The 19702-nt window shown below is 38.1% G+C and overlaps 2 protein-coding genes across 2 annotated transcripts in view; one reads left to right on the top strand and one right to left on the bottom strand.

The window, feature by feature from the left end:
- Positions 1-4404: 4404 nt before the first annotated feature.
- Positions 4405-4860, top strand: LOC148951284 (uncharacterized). Its single transcript, XM_089091052.1, has one exon. It carries the CDS (start codon positions 4405-4407, stop codon positions 4858-4860), a length of 456 nt encoding a protein of 151 aa, XP_088947178.1.
- A 2726-nt stretch (positions 4861-7586) lies between these two features.
- Positions 7587-19702, bottom strand: part of LOC148951283 (U3 small nucleolar RNA-associated protein 25 homolog) — an 85845-nt gene continuing 73729 nt past the window's right edge. Inside the window, exons 7-8 of the mRNA XM_089090774.1 lie at positions 12670-12846; positions 7587-7773 (exon numbers count right to left, since the gene is read on the bottom strand). Of these exons, the coding sequence (XP_088946900.1) occupies positions 7606-7773; positions 12670-12846 (345 nt within the window). The 3' untranslated portion in view covers positions 7587-7605. The remainder of the gene's footprint in view (positions 7774-12669; positions 12847-19702) is intronic.

Raw genomic sequence — 19702 nt, 5'->3', positions numbered from 1 at the left:
TAACTAGGGGGAAAGGGACCAATCGTTTCCTGAGCAGTTTTGTTGGCACAATAAGCCAAGAAATTCTGTCTGCTTATAAAAGCAAAATGGCATATCACAAATACGGTTTCATAACAACTTAGACCATTTGAAGCACAATATTAATTTTTTCGGGAATTTGCTTGTCTATAATTGGAATTTATGAGACAGATACGTGAAATAATTCACCGCTTAGTGTTATTTTTTTTTATTTCTTGTGCTGTATGATAAAAAATACTTTGTTCACCGGAAGATTGCTATCCTACTGAATGAGAAAAGTATATCAGCATTTTATAAGAATTTGGCCCTTACAGAAAATCAGCTTGTTTCAACTCTAGGCTTTTCCTTGAAAGGATTTCTATTGATTTTATTCAGGGATGATTTTAGTAACACGACAAAAAGTATATTCGCCTATCTTGTTATGTTGATGCAATTAAGATTTGCTAGCAAAAACATTTATTTCTACTGGACAAGACTTCAATACATATACATTGCTCTCTGACTAAGTATTTAAGAGAATTTGTAAATTAATAATCAGTATTTATCATGTACAGGTCAGCACGGTAACCGTACAAGTCAATGTTATTTAGCAGGATAAATTCCATAAAAAAGTTAAATTAAAGTTCTCGCGGCTAAAGGTGCAAATTATTTCCCATGTAATGTAAGAGACAGAGGCCCTGCCAATAGAACCAGGATATATAGTAATAAGTGATTTGTCTGTATCCTGCTGACCTGCTTCTCTTGGACAGTGCCTATGCAACTTTCGTGCTCAATTGACGGATTAATGTACTGTAAGAAACACGTTGTTTTAGTGGAATTAAATTGTACCTTTACCGTCCTAACATTCAGAGGTGCATCTAAAGTAAAATCTCTGGCGAGGCCTAATGTGACAAGGCCACCAACGAGCAAAATTTTTGGGGGGGGGACCCAATGTGACAAAGGTACCAATAATTGACGAAATTGACAGATTTAGTCTAAACAAAGGAGTGAAAAAAAATAATAAGGAATGAGGGTACCAAAAAAAAATCTTGGAGGGGGGAGCGGGGTCCCCCTTGGATTCGCCACTGCTAACACTTGAAAAAATACCTACTGTCATCTGACTCCTAGTCCCTAATTCTGCCTAGCTGAAACAATTAAGCAGCACTATTTGTTACGTTTGACAGACTGAGCTCCATCATTTTACTTACGTTCCAATTCTAGAAATCGCACGAGGCGTAACCACGCTTCTTCACAATTTCAAATTATGATTTAAAAATAATTTTGTAAGTTCAAAATTCTCAAATATCTCATTCTCGTATCACTAAAATAAAATCAGAAACAGAAGAAAAACAGGTAGGAAAAAAACAGAAACAGGACGAAATAGTTATTATAAAAACAGAAACATAACAGAACAGGTAAATAAAAAACAGGTCATCTGTTTCTGTTCTGTTTCTGTTTTTTTGCATGAACAGAACAGAAACAGGTATTTTAAAAACAGAAACAGTGCCTATGCTTACCAGAAGCTAGCCCATATAAAGGGCTGCTCTTGCATTAATTAAGAACAAACATATAAGAATAGTAGAAACATATAATAACTATAAGAATAGTTATTTAGATATTAGATTCTTCCATGCGACACGGGATTTGAAGCAGAGATCCTTCGTTCAAGAGGCACTGTTTTACCCACTGCGCTGCATGGAGGTGAGTGGAGTTCGTCCGGAATTATGCAGACTTTGTCTGCTGACCACGTGCCTCTGGATATGGGGTCGTGCCTAACTAAACACTCCGATCAGGGTGGATACAACCTTCAGCAGCGGGTGGAGCCCGCCCCAGGAATGTCAGTATGTAGGTTAATCTAGCTCTAATCAGATTCCGGACCTGGGTTCGGTCGGGCTAGCAACCCTACACCTGAAACTAAGCACTACGAATAGTGACAAAATAGCCTCAACTACGGACCTCCTTTTAAGATCTCGATCATCGCACCGACTGATGATGTCACAAAAACTGATAGATTAAATCTCTCGGACCAAAGGGGGCTTCGAATAGCCATCTGGAATGTTTTGACTCTGAATGCACCTTTATCAAAGAACTCACTTTCTTAAGAGCTTTACAAGAATAAAGTCGAGATTACCCGTCTCACAGAAATCCATCTTACCGGAAGCGGAGAAGAGCAAATAGCCAACAATCACTCTAGTCTTGAGTCTCGAGAAACCATGCAAAGGAACGGCGCTGGCCTCGCGCTAAATAACCTCGCAAGAAAGACATTACTCTTTCATGAAGCCATATCATAGAGACTAATGAAGGCTTGCTTTGGACACAAGCATGGCAAGATGACCATTATCGTATGCTATGCCCCAACCAATGATTCCTACGACAAAACCAAAGAAAAGTTCTACTCTGCTCTGACCAGATGTCTCACAACAGTGTCTCCCCACGATATAACTGTTCTTGTTGATATGGGTGTTTGACGTGGCACAATTGGTCCTGTATCCCCCGACCCACTTAATAATAACGGCCTTCGCCTACTTGAATTATGCGTTCCCACGACCTTGTTATCGAAATACTTTCAACGCAAAACTATCCACCAGTACACATGGTATAGTAATGACGGTTGCACAAGGAAGATGATCGACCATGTCATTATTTCTAAACGCTGGAAATCATCACTCAAAAACTGCAGGACTTACAGATCAGCAGAGCTCGGAAATGCAGATCACAGGCTTATATGTGCTGAAGTTCAGCTTCGGCTCCAAGCATAACAATTTGAAAGAAACCAGTTGCTGCAGATATTGGGAAACTTAAGGAACCAGATAATTGCCTGAAGTATAACATGGAGGTATCGAATTGCTTCGAGCTCCTTAGCACACTTAGCAGCAGCGAAGGTGTCTGGAAGCATTTTAAATCACAGACGAGCGAAGCAGCACAACTGGGGCATGACAAGAGAAGTTTTCCAAAGAAATCTTGGCTAACTAATGAAACGCTGCATCTCATAGAGCAAAAATGGAGGGCAAGACTCCTTGGGGATATGGCCACTTATCGAAGGCTTAATGGAGTGCAGAACAAACTTATTCATCCGGACCAAACTCAGTTTGTTGCAAGGAAAGCTGATGAAATTGAACTAGCAGCAAAAAAGAAAGACATGGGTGCCCTGTTCAAACATCTCCAATATCTAACAGAATATAAAACTTCTACTTTGGGACCTGTCCTAATCCAGGGACGGGACACTTCTTTCTGATGAAGGTTCCTGTCTTGAGGAGTGGAAGGACTACTTCTGCTTGCTCCTAAATAATGCCAGCCAGTCTATCCCTCCAAATGATAGTCTCAGCGAATCTAGCAGTCAAAGACCTGAGGCAGGTGTTCCTCCAGATGAGCCATTCAGCCCCTCAGAAATCTAAAATGCAGTTAAAGGGCTCACGAATAATAAAGCTCCTGGTATCTGTGGCTTAAACTCCGAACCGCTGAAATATGCAGGCCCTACAATGCTTCTGTTCCTCCGCACTCTGTTCTCCATAATTTGGCAAACTAAAATAATCTCTAAAGATTGGCGGTAGGATGTCAGTATTCTCTTATGGAAGAGAAGCGACTACTCGAATTACCGTGGAATAGCTCTGCTGTCTGTACCCGGAAAACTTTTCTCAATGGTCCTGCTGGATCGATGTCGGAATATTATTCATAGGATTCAGCGACAGGAGCAAGGGGCTTTTATGTCAGACCGTTCAACCATCGAAGAGATTTTTACAATTCGACAGATAATAAAAAAAGCTACGGAGTTCCGACGTAAAGCTTTTTTTGCCTTCGTCGACTTTCGTGCTGCGTTCGACTCAGTGAACCAAGAAGCTCTTTGGCGGATTCTGGAATCGACTGGCCTCCCTGAGAAATACTGCAGACTGTTCAAAGCTCTATACCATGGTACAGAGAGCTGTGTTCATGTCAGCGGCCGGTGCAGCCCGCTCTTCCAAATCACGACAGGAGTGCGTCAAGAATGTTCAGTGGCACCAGAGCTCTTCAATTCCATCATAGACCACGTTTTGACAAAGGCAACTTCAGGTCTCAGTTTTGGGCTAAAGTTTGGAGATCGTGTCATCTCAGATGCTGATTCTGCTGATAACCCGGCCATCCTAGTGGACTCCATGGATCAGTACTGGAAGCGCTTCGGATCTAACAAGAAAAGGCCGAAAATGTAAGACCTGTCTTCTCCTGCTGTCATTTTTTCAGTTAGCCTATACAGAACTAGTATTGAATTTGTACAAAGGTTCACCTACCTGGCCTCTACAATTTCCTCAGATGGGTCGCTTCTCTCCGAGCTGCAAGCAAGGATATCCAAAGCTTCTTCTGCCATGGATAAGTTGAACCGTCACCTTTGGCAAAAACCGAACATCAATCGTTCAACTAAACTGCGAATTTTCAATGTTCTCGCCGGTTCTTTTAATGCTTTACGGAGCTGAAAAATGGCATGCATCAATAGCAACACTAAAAGCCATCGATGTAAACCAGACGAAGAGCCTGAGAAGGATCGAAGGTCTAAGATGGTTTGATTTCATAAGTAATGAAAAGCTGCTGCAGCTCACCAAGCAGACTCGGTTTTCTAACCAAGCAGCTGAGCGTACCTTGCGATGGTTTGGACACCTACTTCGAATGCCCCTTCACTTACCCGCAAACACGATCTTTGACTTTGATCCAATGGAAGCCGGTTGGAAGCAACCCCCCGGCCATCCGAAGAAGCGATGGTCCGACAGCCTGTCCAAGTTTCTGGCGATGGCAGACACCAGACCGAGCGAAACACAAACGCTCGCACTGGACCGAAGCGGATGGAGGAGGCAGACGTCACTCTACGCTGTGCAGCGCCCGGCAGGAGACTCCTAAGTCAAGTCAAGTAAGCTGCCAAAAGTTTCTAGATAATTTTATTTTTTCGAAAATAACAAGTATGCAGAAATTTATCTTAGGAGAGGGGATGAGCTTGTTAATATCTAGAAAATAGGCGAAATAAATGAAAAATATGTAAAATCGGATAAGTCTTAACCATTTGTAAGGATTGGGGTTCAGAAATTCTCTGAACATTTGGCTGCATACTGACATAGGAAAATAAGACTCAAATCTGTTAGTCTATCGAATGTTACTTTCATTATAGGGCGGCATGGGTTAGAGACCTTTTTTTCTTAGTTATGACAAATTCTTAGAGAGGTCAGAAACCTTTTTTTTTCTTTTACTGCAAGTCAAGATGTAAATATTGAAGAGACGTTTAGGTCAGAGAGGTTCTGATTTTAGAAGAGTTTTTTCGTTAATGTACTTTCATCAACTGCAAAACTAATTACGTCACTAGATAGCAAATGCTTTTTGACCTGTTCAATATTTTAGGCCCTATGTTCAAGCGACCCAGAGTTGCTATAACTGACAGTGGCATTTCCTTTATTTTCTCAATTAGTTTTTTAATTGCGAAGCTAATAAAAAGATGTTTTGAACAATTTATGAATGCAATTTTCACAAGCTCGCCGTCTGTAAATGGGTTTCAGATGGTACCAATGCTAAGAGCTGCAGCAAAGTTGGCAGATATGGCGTGATTGTAACTGTTAACATAATCTCTAAGAATTTGTTTTCTTTTTCACAACTTAATGCACCTTTAGTGAAATTATCTCAATTTATCATTTCATTCCTATCTTTAAGTTTTGAAGAAAATTTTCACTCAATCTTGTAAGTCCTCGTGATAACTACGTATGCACAGTAAATACTTATTAATGATACATCCTCATTTTCCTGTCCACGCATCTTGAAATAATTCCTTTTTTTGCTTTGTTTTTTTCCGTTGTAATATGTCTTGTTAATAAAAAAAATTATTTCACGTGGGTGACTGAGCAATAGTTATATAGCAGCGTAGCTGTCATTGAGCTACACATACCGAGCGCCTAATAATGATGTAATTTGTACGATTAATGTCACTGTATCCTGCCTGCAATCCTTACCGTAACTTTGTCATCGAACTAAAATGTATATAATATATAATATAAAAGTATATGATAAATAATGTATTTAAAACGTAATAAATTTATTTTAGATTTTTTTTTTCAAAATATTTGCTTCATGTCTATGTTTTAGAATCCATTTTTAGATAATGGACTAACTGGTTCAATTCATAGAAATCCGAAACTCCATTAAATTCTGATAATTATGTCATATTGCCACTTGAACTGCTGTCATTAGCTGGTCTAAGCTCAACCAGTCAACGTCAGTGGCTTTATTTTTGGCCCTTCTGCGTTCTATTTCACTTGTAGATCCCACTAGTAGTGTTGTTAAAAATTGTTCTTCTGGTATCTCTATTCAAGTCTTTCAACAGTCCTTTTGCCTAGTTTGCATTTTCTCAATCTACTATTCTTTTCTTCCTGCTTCTCAGTTTCTGTTTCATTACCCCGTTTCCTTTTCTAATTTAATAGGATAAATGCTTTCTGTATTTCTGACTCCAATTGCTTCGAAAGAAGATTAATAGTATTTTAAATCATGTTAAGCATGCGCGTTTTAAGACAGCTTAGAAAAAAAAATTCAAACTGTAAGAAAACATGAGGAGAAAACGTAAACTCTGATATACTTATTTACTCCGAAAAAAATCCCAGTATGAACATGAAAAAAACATGAAAAACTTCAGTTTTAAAAGTAAAACTAAAGGGAGACTGTTAAATAACCACAAATTAAACTCTATTAGAGAGGGCTGCAAAACCTTTCACCCCCAAACTGAATGTAAAAGAATATATTTATAACATAGCTCCCTCAATTGTACAAAGAATCAGAATTGGTATCCATCACTTGCCATTACTACTATACATATACCACCATTTTATTTTTATCTAATGTTCTAAAATCCCGATTGCATTTGCTCAAAAACCTGAATTTAGCATTTATGTGTTTTGATTGGGAACGGTCACCCCAGGTCCCCAGCTGAACCTCGGATAATCTCTCGAATGTAAGCTTAACAAAACTTCTAAAGAATTAGTTACTCCAATAAGTTGAAAATGATGATGAAATAAACATTGAAAGACGCCTATCAAAATTTCTAGGCATCAAAATAAGGGGTAAGGCTCATCAAAAATATATTTCGCGCTCTGGACCTCTTGGCTCGTTGAAGTTGGCACCTTTGGTTTAACCCAATTCTAGTAAAAACGGTGAGACGTAGGTAAAATTTGATTTAGGTTCAATCGTATAGAATACATCTAAGTTCTGCTGTAATCGTGAAAGAATCTACAAACTCAGAATTGATAAATGACTATCTTAGATAACTCATAGAGCAATGATAGATAACACCAAGTTTTTCTATTAGCATGAGATTCCAGTTATTGAGGTTTAACTTCATTCTCGTCACAGAGATTTTAGTCCGTTCATTTTGGCAACAGAAAAATATTTTGCAGACAATTTCAAGGGAAAACAAATTAGGCAGGTGTTTCTAAACAGAATTGCTTAAAAGAATTTCACCCAGTAATTTTGTTTTTGCACACTCAACCTGCCTCCTCGATAACAGAACAAAAGATGCATCATTTACACTGAATTTTAGAGCAGAAGCATATACCCTAGGGTAATGATTTACAATTCTGATACGAAAAACGAAACAAGGTCCACATATTTGTATTATAAATCTGACGTAATCAGCAAATGCACTTTTTTATCAGAAGCAATCATTTGCCGAGCTCTGTCAGATCCAACAGTATTTGCTAAAGACAAAACATCAAATTTGGAATAAAGAATTGTGCATGTTTTGTGCTCGCTACGCGACGACTTCCTCCCTTGATAGAGGTCCTGTAAAAAAAAGAAAGAAAGAAAATAAAAGATAAACAAGTTTGCCAAGTTGAACTAAACAATGTTTAAACGACGCAAGTTAATTTAATAATATTTTCTTCTTGAAGTAGTGTTTGAAGTTTTTAAAGTTTTATGTATACTATTTTGAATTTCTAAAATTAAAAAAAAACTACGTAACTAGAAGTACAAAATAATTCATAATTACGGAATTCAAAAATGCTAGAATTCGACATGAAATTCGAAAGAAATAAATGAAATAAATATGTGATATATATGTGAATGAAATTAATAATTTTGGGTCAATAATTTGTTGGCTTTCTAAAAAGAAAGTAACCAAAAGACCTGACACAAGTCTGGTTTTAGTGGACTAAAGACCAACACCAGGCATAAACTCCTTCAGAACTTGAGGCGAAGCTCATAAAAGAGGATCAACTTAAAAACTTGTGTAACTACAAGTACAAAATAGTTAATAAAACGCAACATAAGAAAATGTTGGAATTGCTTGTGAAAGTGATAACCCGTGCTAAGGAAAAAATTATTGATAATTTAAAGTCAACAATTTATTGATTTCCTAAAAAAAAATAAATAATAATGCGAGCCAAAAGAAAATGCTAGAATTCGATGTGAAAGCTATAACCCATGGTAAGAAGAAAAATTATGAATCACATTACCAAAAGACTTTGAATTACCTATTACGATAAGATTATTTTTGCTCATAAACTTATAAAAAAAGCGAAGTAAATAAATGAAAAAGAAAGATTCAACTGCTACGTAACAGAAATACAGAACTCGAAATATTCCAAGCAACACTCATATATAATATAAAAAGGAAAAAAAGTGTAACAAATGATCCAGACTCTTCTTAAAAACATCGGACAGTTGTGTAATTACAACAAGCGGATCAGAAACTTAATGTTTTTCTAGAATGAAACTATTCCCGTAACCTAGACATAGACATATTTATTGAGACACTCGACATAGCACTAAGAACTATAACTGAGCTGTTTACAAGGTACACAAAAATTGCAAAAACACGAACTAGAATTACTCTATGCTGTTAAACAGACCCGTGAAAAAGGTAAAAAAATAATGCTGATACCGCGTTGCGCGGCAGTAAACTGGTTCCAACTTGTTCTGTCTTCTAATGAGTGTGTTAAAGGCGCGTTTGGGGGGAGGAAACACCTGTGCGTATCCAAAATCAAAAGCAAACCTTAAACTTTTTTAGCCATAGATAGAGTCCCACAGAGACGAGATGTAAATCGTGCAGGGTAGTACAGCAAGTTCAGCGTAGCTTGGTAAAAAACTTAACTTATGCTACAGAAACACATTTTTTTAGTTTTATGTATTCATTTTGTCTCCGGTCCTGCGAGTCAATTAAATAAAAAAAACAAGTTTTTTTAACTGAAAGTAAGGAGTGACATTAAAACTTAAAACGAACAGAAATTATTCCGTATACGAAAGGGGATGTTTCCTCCTCAATACCTCGCTCTTTACGCTAAACTTTTTTGCTAGTTTAAAACATAAAGTTGTAAGACAGATTCAAATTTAAGCATAAAGAGCAAAGTAATTAAACGGGGGCAGCTCGTTGCATATATAGACTAGTTCATGTGTATTTTAAGTTTAAATGGTACTCGTTTTTCTCAGTTAAAAAGAGATAGTTTTTTTTATTTAATTTCTGAAAATTTTTGAATTGTTGAAGCTTTGATCTTTGTTCACCGTGCATGAATAGTTAAAATGAAATTTGCATATTAATTTTACTTATTTTAGCTAAATGGATTTCTCAAAATTTTGTGCTGACGTAACTTACGAATTAACTTACGGAACGAACTTCTATATTCGTAAGTTTTATTACGTATATTAGGGAGTTTGTTCCCTAGTCGATACCTTGCTCTCTACGCTAAAGTTTGAATTTTGTTTGAATCACAAACCCCTGAATCACAAATGCCGGTTAATTAGAATAGATAGCTCTTTTGAAACTACTAAAAAAACTTAAACGTAAAGAGCGAGGTATTGACTTGGGGGTGAACCCTCTCATATACGTAGTAATTTTTGTTCTTTTTAAGTTTAAGTATTGCACCTTACTTTCGGTTAAAAAAACTTGTTTTTTTAATTTAATTTCTGTTCGTTTTTTAAATAATGCTGGGAAATCCGGCGCCCACTTGATAGAAATGTCCCTTCCCCCAAGGAAACATCCTCCATGGAAGGATCCTCCTCCGACACCGCCCCCCCCCCCATCAGAAAAAAATCCCTCCTGAAATGTCTATATACTTCCCATTAACCAATACTATATATAAACAATGGGAAAAGGTCATAACTACCAGTCCTTCCCCTGGGAACTGTGGGGGATTAAGTCATTCTGAAAGATATATTAATTAAATTTTCGACTATGCTGAATAAAATGGATATCCCAAATTTTGATTGGGTGACCTGAGAAAAACAATGAGCACGAGAGGCGGCCAAGTTGCCCCCCATTTTTTTGGATCACTTAAAAAGGGAACTAGAACTTTTAATTTCCGTCCAAATGAACCCTCTTACGATATCCTAGGACTACTGGATCGATAAGATCACCCCTGGGGAAATATAAAAAAAAAATCAATCAAAAAAACAAATAAACAAGCATCCGTGATCTTTCTTCTGACAAAAAATACAAAATTCCACATTTTTGCAGATAGGAGCTTGAAACTTCTGCAGAAGCGTTTTCTGATACGCTGAATCCGATGGTGTGATTTTTATTAAAGTTCTATTACTTTTTGGGGGTGTTTCCCCCTTTTTTCTAAAAAAAATGCAAATTTTCTCCGGCACGTAACTTTTGGTAGGTAAAACTAAACTTAATGAAACTTATATATTTGAAATCAGCATAAAATTATGATTCTATTGATGTATCTATGGGTATCAAAATTTTAGAGTTTCGGTTACTATTGAGCCGGGTCACTCCTTACTTACAGTTCGTTACCACGAACTGTTTGACAATGAAAGCTGCGTACTTAGTGATGAGGGTGAGAAAAGAAGGACTGAATCGACGATTAATAAACACGAGGAAAAGGAACAAACGATAATTGCGTTGTAAAAATTACTGGTGTGCCTATTGGTCCATGGCTGGTAATGTCCGCCGTCACCGGGAAATCTTGGGTTATGCTAAGTTACGCTTGCCGAATGTATAGCACTGGTAACCAGTTTGTATAATTGTTTATTTTTATTATTTTCCCGCATCAAGCATATTCTTTGTTAAATTATTACTCCAAGTTATTTGATTTATGAGGGAAAGGAGAACCTGAGAATTCGTAGGAATCAATCCTCGTCAGGTTCAGATGAACTGGAATGTTATTAATTGACATTATAATTTACAAAACACTAAAGTAGAACTTTCCACAAGTTCTCGAACGCCTTAGAAATTAATATTTAAGGAGAAGCATAATTTGTTGTACTCTAAAATTTGAAAATAATATTAGGCCACCTATAATTCAACAATGAGGCTGTTATTCTTCTAAAAAGGAAAAGTTTCATTCTTTAACCTACAATCTAATTAACATCCAATATCTGTTCGAATTTCTCAAGTATTTTTTTGCTCTGTGTCACATCGACTTATGCACCTTCTCGAAAATGACGACCAAATTCAAAATTTACGGAGAGGTCTATTCGACATGGAAATTAAAATTTACAGCGATTAAAAAGAATCGCCAGTCAACTAGACTTGGCCACACATATTATTTTTGAGCATATAGAATTATACCATTAGGATATTTTTCCAAAATTGCTTAATGTATTTGCTAACCAGGCTTTCTTTTTTCAAACCTAAAAACTAAGAGGGTCGTCAGGCTCATCCAGATTACTACGGTAGGTGATGTTAAAACTTACTACAAGGAAAGAACGAAAAGTAGTAGCTATTAGAACAAACATCTGCGGTATTTGCTTAACTTCACCTCTGATTAAGCTTTTAATATCTATTTTAACCTAGTTTTTTCATGCTTTTTTTAAAAGATGATAACAAAAATTACTACAACTGATCCTGCTTGGCAATCATGGTAGACTGCAAAGTCTTAGGCATACCAACAAAATCCATTAGGAGAGTGTTCCTTAATTTTATTCAGTCTTCTCTTTTTTTCTTCCTTTCGTTTTTTTTTACAATTTGCCGAAACAAACTTGGTCATATCATAAAAATTAGCAAACTAACATTTTCTGGCCTGAAAACACCGATCTAGATAGATCACGACTTTGGAAAATTCGTTTTTTTCCCAGGGGTATTCGAATCGAACATATTCTGGTGTCTACGATAACATTCGAAATTGTATAAAATGACGAATGAAAGCTAAAGCTAAAGGTATGAAAAAACTGCTCAGTTAATGATGAATAAGAATGAAGCATAAGACATGCGAAAAAGAGTATCACAACGCATCACAAACGAAAATAACGCACAACAAAATATGCTATTAGCAGACAAGCGACAGCAAGAATCACAAAGAATCGCAAACAAAGATGATGCATAACAAAATTTGCGGTTAGAAGACAAACGACAGCGAGAATCATAAAAAATCGCAAACGATAACGATGCACAACTAAATCCACGGTTAGAAGACATGCGACAATGCGCACGATCAATCGAACAGGAAGAATTTGCAAAGTAATCAAAATTACATAGGAACGAAGGAACGTATTATTTTAGTGCCGGAGGGTATGTGCAATGGAACAGGCCTCGTTGTAACTGAAGTATGTAACAATGCAATTAAAGCAAAAATAATGAACAAGGAAAAATCTGGAAAAGACATTCACATTAATCTGCGGTTAGAAGGCACGCAGCAGCGAGAATCACATATACATAAGCCTCTTGCGTGCCGAGTACCAGGTACAGTTCGAAGCTTGGTCTCCTGGTACTATATATAACAAAGCAACTGAACTTACCGACGTCAAATTACATATTTCACTATAAAAATGGGGCTGAATCGGTAGTTCATAAAAGACAATATGACGAACTCCTTTAATACGGAAACGCTTGTAGAAATGGCATCTACCAGTGTATAAGATCAGGTGGCGCTTACCATGAAAAAACATATCTCTGGCCTTGGCAGTTTTTCCATCCTAAAATAAAACAGAAAGAATAAAAAAGAGAAAAGAAATAGTAGATACACTAGCCAGAAACTTTAACCACATAGTATATTCTCAATTAAACATTTTTCTATTGTGATTGAGGCTGTTATAAAAACAAAAAAGACAAAAACTATTCGACTAATATTAAGGAATTCAGTAGAGAATCAGAAACAGCACTCAACACAGATAGACAACTATAAACAACGATACCAAATAGGTTGTTATTTTCTAAGAATTTTAGCACTTTGTTAAACAGTTGCTCGGTAGTTCGGCGCGAACGACAATTTTTCCCCCCGTGGAATCCTAAATCCAAACTTAAGGCAAAATATGGGCTAAGTCATAACTGACTTTTATTTAACAAAATACTGAATAATGTATAATTTATGCACTTCACTCTATCCTATATGACTTTCTCTATCTTCCTTGTAACTTGTCAATTCTTTTCTAGTAAAATTTGTTCGGTTTGGACTGGAAAAAAATTCAACAGCATGACTAAATGCTAGTACCTTTGCTAACAGCTTATTGCTGCACCAAGTCACCTTAGGTCAATATAGCTCTACACGATGCTGCTCCACTGTGATTTTTTTTTTTTTTTTTTTTTTTTTGGCCGGGTGGTTTTCGTATAATTTATCTACGTAATTACCAAGACACTGATATTTTACTGTCTTCAATCATGTGTCTAAAGGGGGTTAATTGAAGTGAAGTACCTTCAATCTTTCATGTAAAGAGTGCAAGATTTCCACACCAGCTCATACCCCATCAATATTTTCTGTCCATTGTGTTGGCTGTACTATCGTAACGAGAACTTAGAAGTTGTGTAATATGAACATTACAATCTCAATGGACTACTCTCAATGGCTATTCACTAGACTTTTGAATCAAACTTATATATTCTTACTCCACTATTCAACCCTATATTTTGCCTCCCTTTTGATTTGTACCGTCAAACTATATTCTGTTTTCTATTGTAATCTAGTTGACGCCTTGAAGTCTTGCTCAGTCTCACTCTCTCTGTTAGCCTCTCACTCAAAAATTTCCGTCACATCAGAAAATTGATTCTTCTCTTTCTTAGAAGAATACAGGACAATCAAACTCAGCTTCAATTAGATGTGTCCATGGGTACACCCAGGACCAGCCAATGAAGGCAGGGTGGATCCAGGGGGTGGTTTACGGGGCACGTGTCCCATCCCCAGAAGATCAAAAATCGCACTAATTATAGGGTCGGAGGCGCTAAAATATCGACAGGGGCGACAAATTTGTATCGGTGTTCCCTCCTCTTACATTAATTTCGTATTCACCCCTGAATGAGGGGAAAGGTCACTAAAATTTTTTCAGCAAGCGAAAATAAAAGTCACTTCAACATGAATAGATTGAATTTACAGCTATGCATCTGGAATCCAGGAACAAGGTCCCTATAAACTTGAACCGTGCAAAACTCAACTCAGATGTAATTCAACAGGTGTAAGATTCATCCCACAAGAAACATCCTACACTAAACGACTAATGGGACAACAGGCCATTCGGAATAAAAAAAAACCATGGGCCAACTTACTACGGGGAAAACACGCCATGGCAGATGGATGGAGGAAGGGCCAAACAGATGACGATGACAATCTTGGCAGAAACACCAATTACCAATCGCCGTCCTTGTGATTGCCTTTGCTTAACTGCATTGCATAGGTTAAAAATTCACAGGAGTTCCTATTGTGATGAATTTCAGATAACACAAAGCTGGATCAGCATTTTGTTGTTTTGTTGTACAATCCCGTGCCAAATCCCAGCGATTGTCTGCCACCATGTAGCTGTCCCATTTACCATGATAGTGAACTTCCATACATTTAATATCCTGGTAAAGTCTTTCACCTAGTTCTTAACCAATGTCTCTTGAATTATCAGGAAAACGGTCTAAGTAGCTGGATAAACAGTGCATCTTCATGCTCTGATTACATCCAATGGATCTGAAACCCTAAACATGTCGTTTACTATTTCAACATAGTTCTTAGCGTGGCGCTTGCTTGGGACATTCTAGAAAGGTAAATCAAATGAAGCCAAGGTTTTTTGCTTAGCTTCATCGGTCAAATTTACGAAGTCAGAATAATTAATCAGTCGTCTTATTTGTGGTCCTACTTCGAATCAAGTATTCCTGCTTTAATTTTTCCCTACTTAACTCAGGTATTTTTTTTCTCCCCATTAATGCAAAGCATAGTCCATTCTTGCCAAGAGCCTTTACACATAGAGGAGGGAAGGCGACTTTCTCTCGTGGAACTTCCTCTTTTCTAACATTGTTCTAACCTATTGATGTCTCTTCTCTCTGATATCCCATAGGAACAAGAAGCAACATTTGCTGAGGCCACATTACCATTCAAGGAGCAAAATCAACCACACTAAGCCTACACATATCACTGATATCCAGAATTCATACCAAAGTTATAGTGCCAAATTATCATTTCATTTTCGCTGATAGTCAGTGATCCAAGGCTTGCTATCGTTCAAAAAAAGGGGGAGGGGTGGCTCACATGAGCCGCAGTTGGTTTGAGTACGGATTCCAAGGTAATCTAAGGTGCTTAAACGAATATCAGGGTGCACATGCTTGCACTAATGTAGAACTTAACGATTTTAGCTTATAAAGGAGAAATTAGCCTATAATGACCAAGTTTTTCTTAGCTGTAAAAAAAAAAAAAACCGAATCAAACTGCACATCATTCGAACCGCCAGAATTTCCTTTACATGCTATTAATAAAAAAACAAAGTCGAGACTTGAATCTGCAAGAATATATAAGCGTTTGAACAAGAAAATTTCCCCCCTAAAAAAGAAAATTTTCTAAATAGTGGTGTTCTACACGAAATATTTTCAGCACAACCCATAATTTTTATCTCACCCAAGAATAGATCGCTCTTTTCTGAGTCAAATCATGTATTTACATTCTATACAACTGATATTTTTAACCAACAAAAAAAAAAAAAAAAAAAAAAAAAACAACAACAACAACAACAGATGCCTCGTTCTGCGATCGCATGCGCGAATTTGGTTTCCGCAGCAATAAAAAAAACCGAGCATCATTATATATAGAGTTTTAGTTGCATAACGTACGCGAAAGTTACGACATAAAATGAAATGATTTAGGATATTTATCTGCTCCAGCTAAAGGTAAGGATTTCGGCAACAATGATTTTAGGGGGTATCCGCTGTCTTGCATGAGGTACACCAGGGTTCCTACCCTAGTATTGCTGTTTCATTGTTGTGTTTTCTTCTGACATTCCGTTTGTTCCGTTTTTTCAGTTTCTGGTTTGTAGTTCCAAAGAAATCGATGGGTCTCAAAGTGTTGCTACAACGTTTGACTCGTTTTGTCAGATATTCGAACTAAAGTTTTAAAACAGCAAAATATACTACCTTAATAGACTTTGCGGAGAGCACAATAAGATAGTACTCGGGTCATTTCCAGAGGCAAATTCCATCAGGAGTTACAGGCTCAAGCAGAAATTTTTAAATCGATTTGAAGGCGAAGTGAGCTCTGGAGGCAAGGAGAAGGACAGATGTTATTGGTGTTTTTCGAGCGCTCACTAACGGCTTCTCACTTTCTGCAACAGATCCTGTCACTTCCGCGAAATACTGACGAGGACTATGTACGGATTGAGACCACGGACACCGAAGATCCAAGTTCATGCGATGAAGGCGCTAGGCAGGTCGATGTTGAGACGGCCATGGACCAATATGGCGCTGTACTCTAACCAGAAGTTAGCTCTATCTTTCGAGCATGTCCGACGAAGAGGACATTCCTGTATCTCGTCGAGTCAACGTGAGCCATAGGCCAGTAACAAGGATGAGCGCTAGGTCGGGGACATCTTTAGGGGATTCTTGTTCTCACTCCTTAAACGAAGGTTATTCAAACTTGCAGTACGGCAGGTACATGCAAAAAGAAATAGTCGCTGCTGGAGACTGCTAGAAAAGTGAAGAAAGTGCTTACGAACGCCGACTTTTCCAAAGCTATGGAAATTGTCCAAGACTCCCTGTACAACTTTGCTTGTATGATAGTCCTTGATCAAGTCGAGTTTGAATCCCTGCCAGAGTCAGGAAAAATCCCAGCTCCTGAACAATTTCAGTCCAAAATTCTGATGATCTGTCAAGCAATCATGTTTGCTATTGGCGTCGAAACTCCTGCAACAACATCACTGGGTTCTGTACCATGTTACAAGAAGTAGTGACCTTCTTCAGATACTAAACCGACTTGGTCTTTCTTTGTGCTACAGTACTGTTAGACAGATTTTGAATACCAAGGTAGCTGAGCTGAAGGAGAATTGTGAAGACCAGATTTTCATTCCTTCGAATCTGTAGAAAGGACTTTTCTCTACCTTCGGTATTGAAAATTTGGACTTTCAGCTAAACACATTAGATGGGTCTTAGCTACACATTACAAGTTTTATGGTAAATCAGCATCCACAGATTCAATTGGACAGAAAGAGCCGTGATCTACCAGCTGCCCATGGAACAACTACTTCTACAAGTTGCTCGTCAACGTCTCCTGCAGACTTAGAACTGCTGATGTGACTGTGTGTCGGCGGAAGTTTTGGGAGGATTCCACGGAAGGGAACCCGACAGATGGTAACCGACAACCCTCTTGGCACTCAAGCTAGTGAACATACATGGAAAGTTAAAATCCCCAGGAAAACGGGACTCTGTGACTCTGCTTCCTTACTTTCTTTGTTTGAAAGTGGCTGCGAGACTCCGATGCCGTTCTTAGTGCCAAACTTGGACTTCTGCTGGGCGCTTTGTAGGTTGTGTCCAACGAAACTTCTTGAAGTAGAGTTTGAAGAACCAACTTCCAGTTGGAAAGCCTTCAACGCAAGAATCGTTCCTTTCTGGTGCAAGAATCGTTCCTTTCTGGTGTAGCAAAAACACCGTAGGTTACTTACTCTTGCTTCCCTATTCGCCAACATCCTATGAAGTCGTAGCCTCTGCCATTAGCATCTGTCAAAAACAGCAGCGAAGCTCGGAAACAAGTATACAGTCATCAGTCAGGACCTAAATGTTTATAAAATACGCTTTCGAAAGTCCTAGCCCGACAAATTCTCTGATCTGGTTCTCTTATTGGGCAGTTTTCACAAACTCATGAACTATTTGAAAGCGGTTGGATCTCTCATTGACGGAGCAGGACTAAAAGAAGTTATCTTTGCGCCAAAGATTCTCAGGGAAGGTACTGCAAATAAGGTCCTTTTAGGTTAAGATATATAACAGGCACTCCATTCCCACTTCCATGTCTACGAAGGAATGAACTAACTCTGGTGGGAGGCATTTAAGAATTGGCTTGAAACATCCTGCTTCATTTTAGTGCCTTTTAAATTCAAGAAATTTTGACCCCTGAGTGATGCAATTGAACGCTTCAAAAGTGAAAATAGTTCTGAAGTATGTAAACAGATATGGTATGCATTAGACAGCATTGCTTCCGCTTTTCTCGAAGTACAACGAGTCTAGATCTACCATAAGGAATCATAGCCTCTGGATCAACTATTTAGATCTTATCCGTACCGAAAACGACTATATTTGTGCTGAAAGACCTGCGGACTGGGGATTACTCTTAAACGCCACAAAAGAGATGATTCCGATTTTCTTGGCATCTGGAAACCATAAATACGCCGCAGCTGTGCTTAACTACCAAGAAGAAATCCTACGCCTGCCTGAAAAAGCGCCAGAAGTTCACAGAGAATTTGTAAATTGCAATTTTGTTGTTAGAAAAACAACCAAGCCGTTTTGCAGCATTGCATGCGATCTGGCTTTAGAGTCCACCGTGAATCTGGACATCAAAGGTTATCGAGGAGTTTATGGTATCGTTGGTGCAACAACGAATGAAAATTCATTGTCATGGCTTCGAAACCATGAGCTCGTATCTCGAAGGGACATCCACGAAAGTAAAAGTTGACATAGCGCAAACTTTCGCCTCTGTTGCCAAAAAAGCAAAAAAGAAACAGCCACAAAAAAAAAGATTTTGGGGAAACTGAGCTGCTTAAACGAGCTTTGCGTCTTTCAAATTCAACGCAAACTTCATCCCTCTATGAGCTGCTGAAGTAAGAGCTACAGCCATGTCCGGCCTCACTTGCAGTATTATCATCAAGTCGTAGGGAGCCTCAGCTACGTACTGGTACAAAGTCAAAAGCCTTGAACTACATTCGGTGGCCGTCTGGCTTGCAGTCATGGTCAAAAATGATTCCAGATGCGCTTTTTGAAGACTCTCCTTGATCTGACTATATAGTTGATGTCATGGGTGTCATAAGGTGTTATCGACCAAAACAAAATGAGACGCTAGCAGATTTTGGAATAAGAGTTTACGATGGGATTCTTAGGAGCAAAACCGAAGCTTGTCAGTCTATCCATTTGGTTGGTGACAGGTATGACAGTCTTAGTGACGATAAAACCCGTAAAAACTACTCGTTCAACCTCAAAGAAGCATCTGGCTGTCGAGAAAGAAGAGCAGATTCTAGAGGAAATATTTCCAGCCCATTCACTTCCTCCAACAAAGTTGCAACACTCTGGGACACGATTCTCAGCAGTGGCTCAGCCAAAGGTTGACTCTTGAAAGTTCTTTTCGAGGTCTGGGAGTGAAAAATTTCGAACCGTGTGATGGTTTATCTCGCTGGAGTTTTCGAGAGTGGACATAGAGTTGTTACCGTTACGCTCCATGGAAGCTCCGTTGATGACGATCTCTAGTCTTTCCAAGAGGAAGCAGACACTCGGGTGTTATGCCACACAGCAGTTTCCGCAAGACGAAAGAGCACACTTGCAATATCACAAGCAACGATACTGATATCATCTTACTAGCTGCATACTACTTCCAGTATCTTGTTAATCTCGACC

The sequence above is a fragment of the Artemia sp. Qi Xiang Cuo genome, chromosome 6, assembly GCF_049724085.1.
Source record: "Artemia sp. Qi Xiang Cuo chromosome 6, ASM4972408v1, whole genome shotgun sequence".
NCBI classification, from domain to species: Eukaryota; Metazoa; Arthropoda; class Branchiopoda; order Anostraca; family Artemiidae; genus Artemia; species Artemia sp. Qi Xiang Cuo.
This window is presented reverse-complemented; position numbering and strand designations above follow the sequence as displayed.

What these genes read in the sequence shown, in the direction of transcription:
- LOC148951284 (XM_089091052.1), top strand. Translation starts at nt 4,405, where the DNA reads ATGTTCTCGCCGGTTCTTTTAATGCTTTACGGAGCTGAAAAATGGCAT.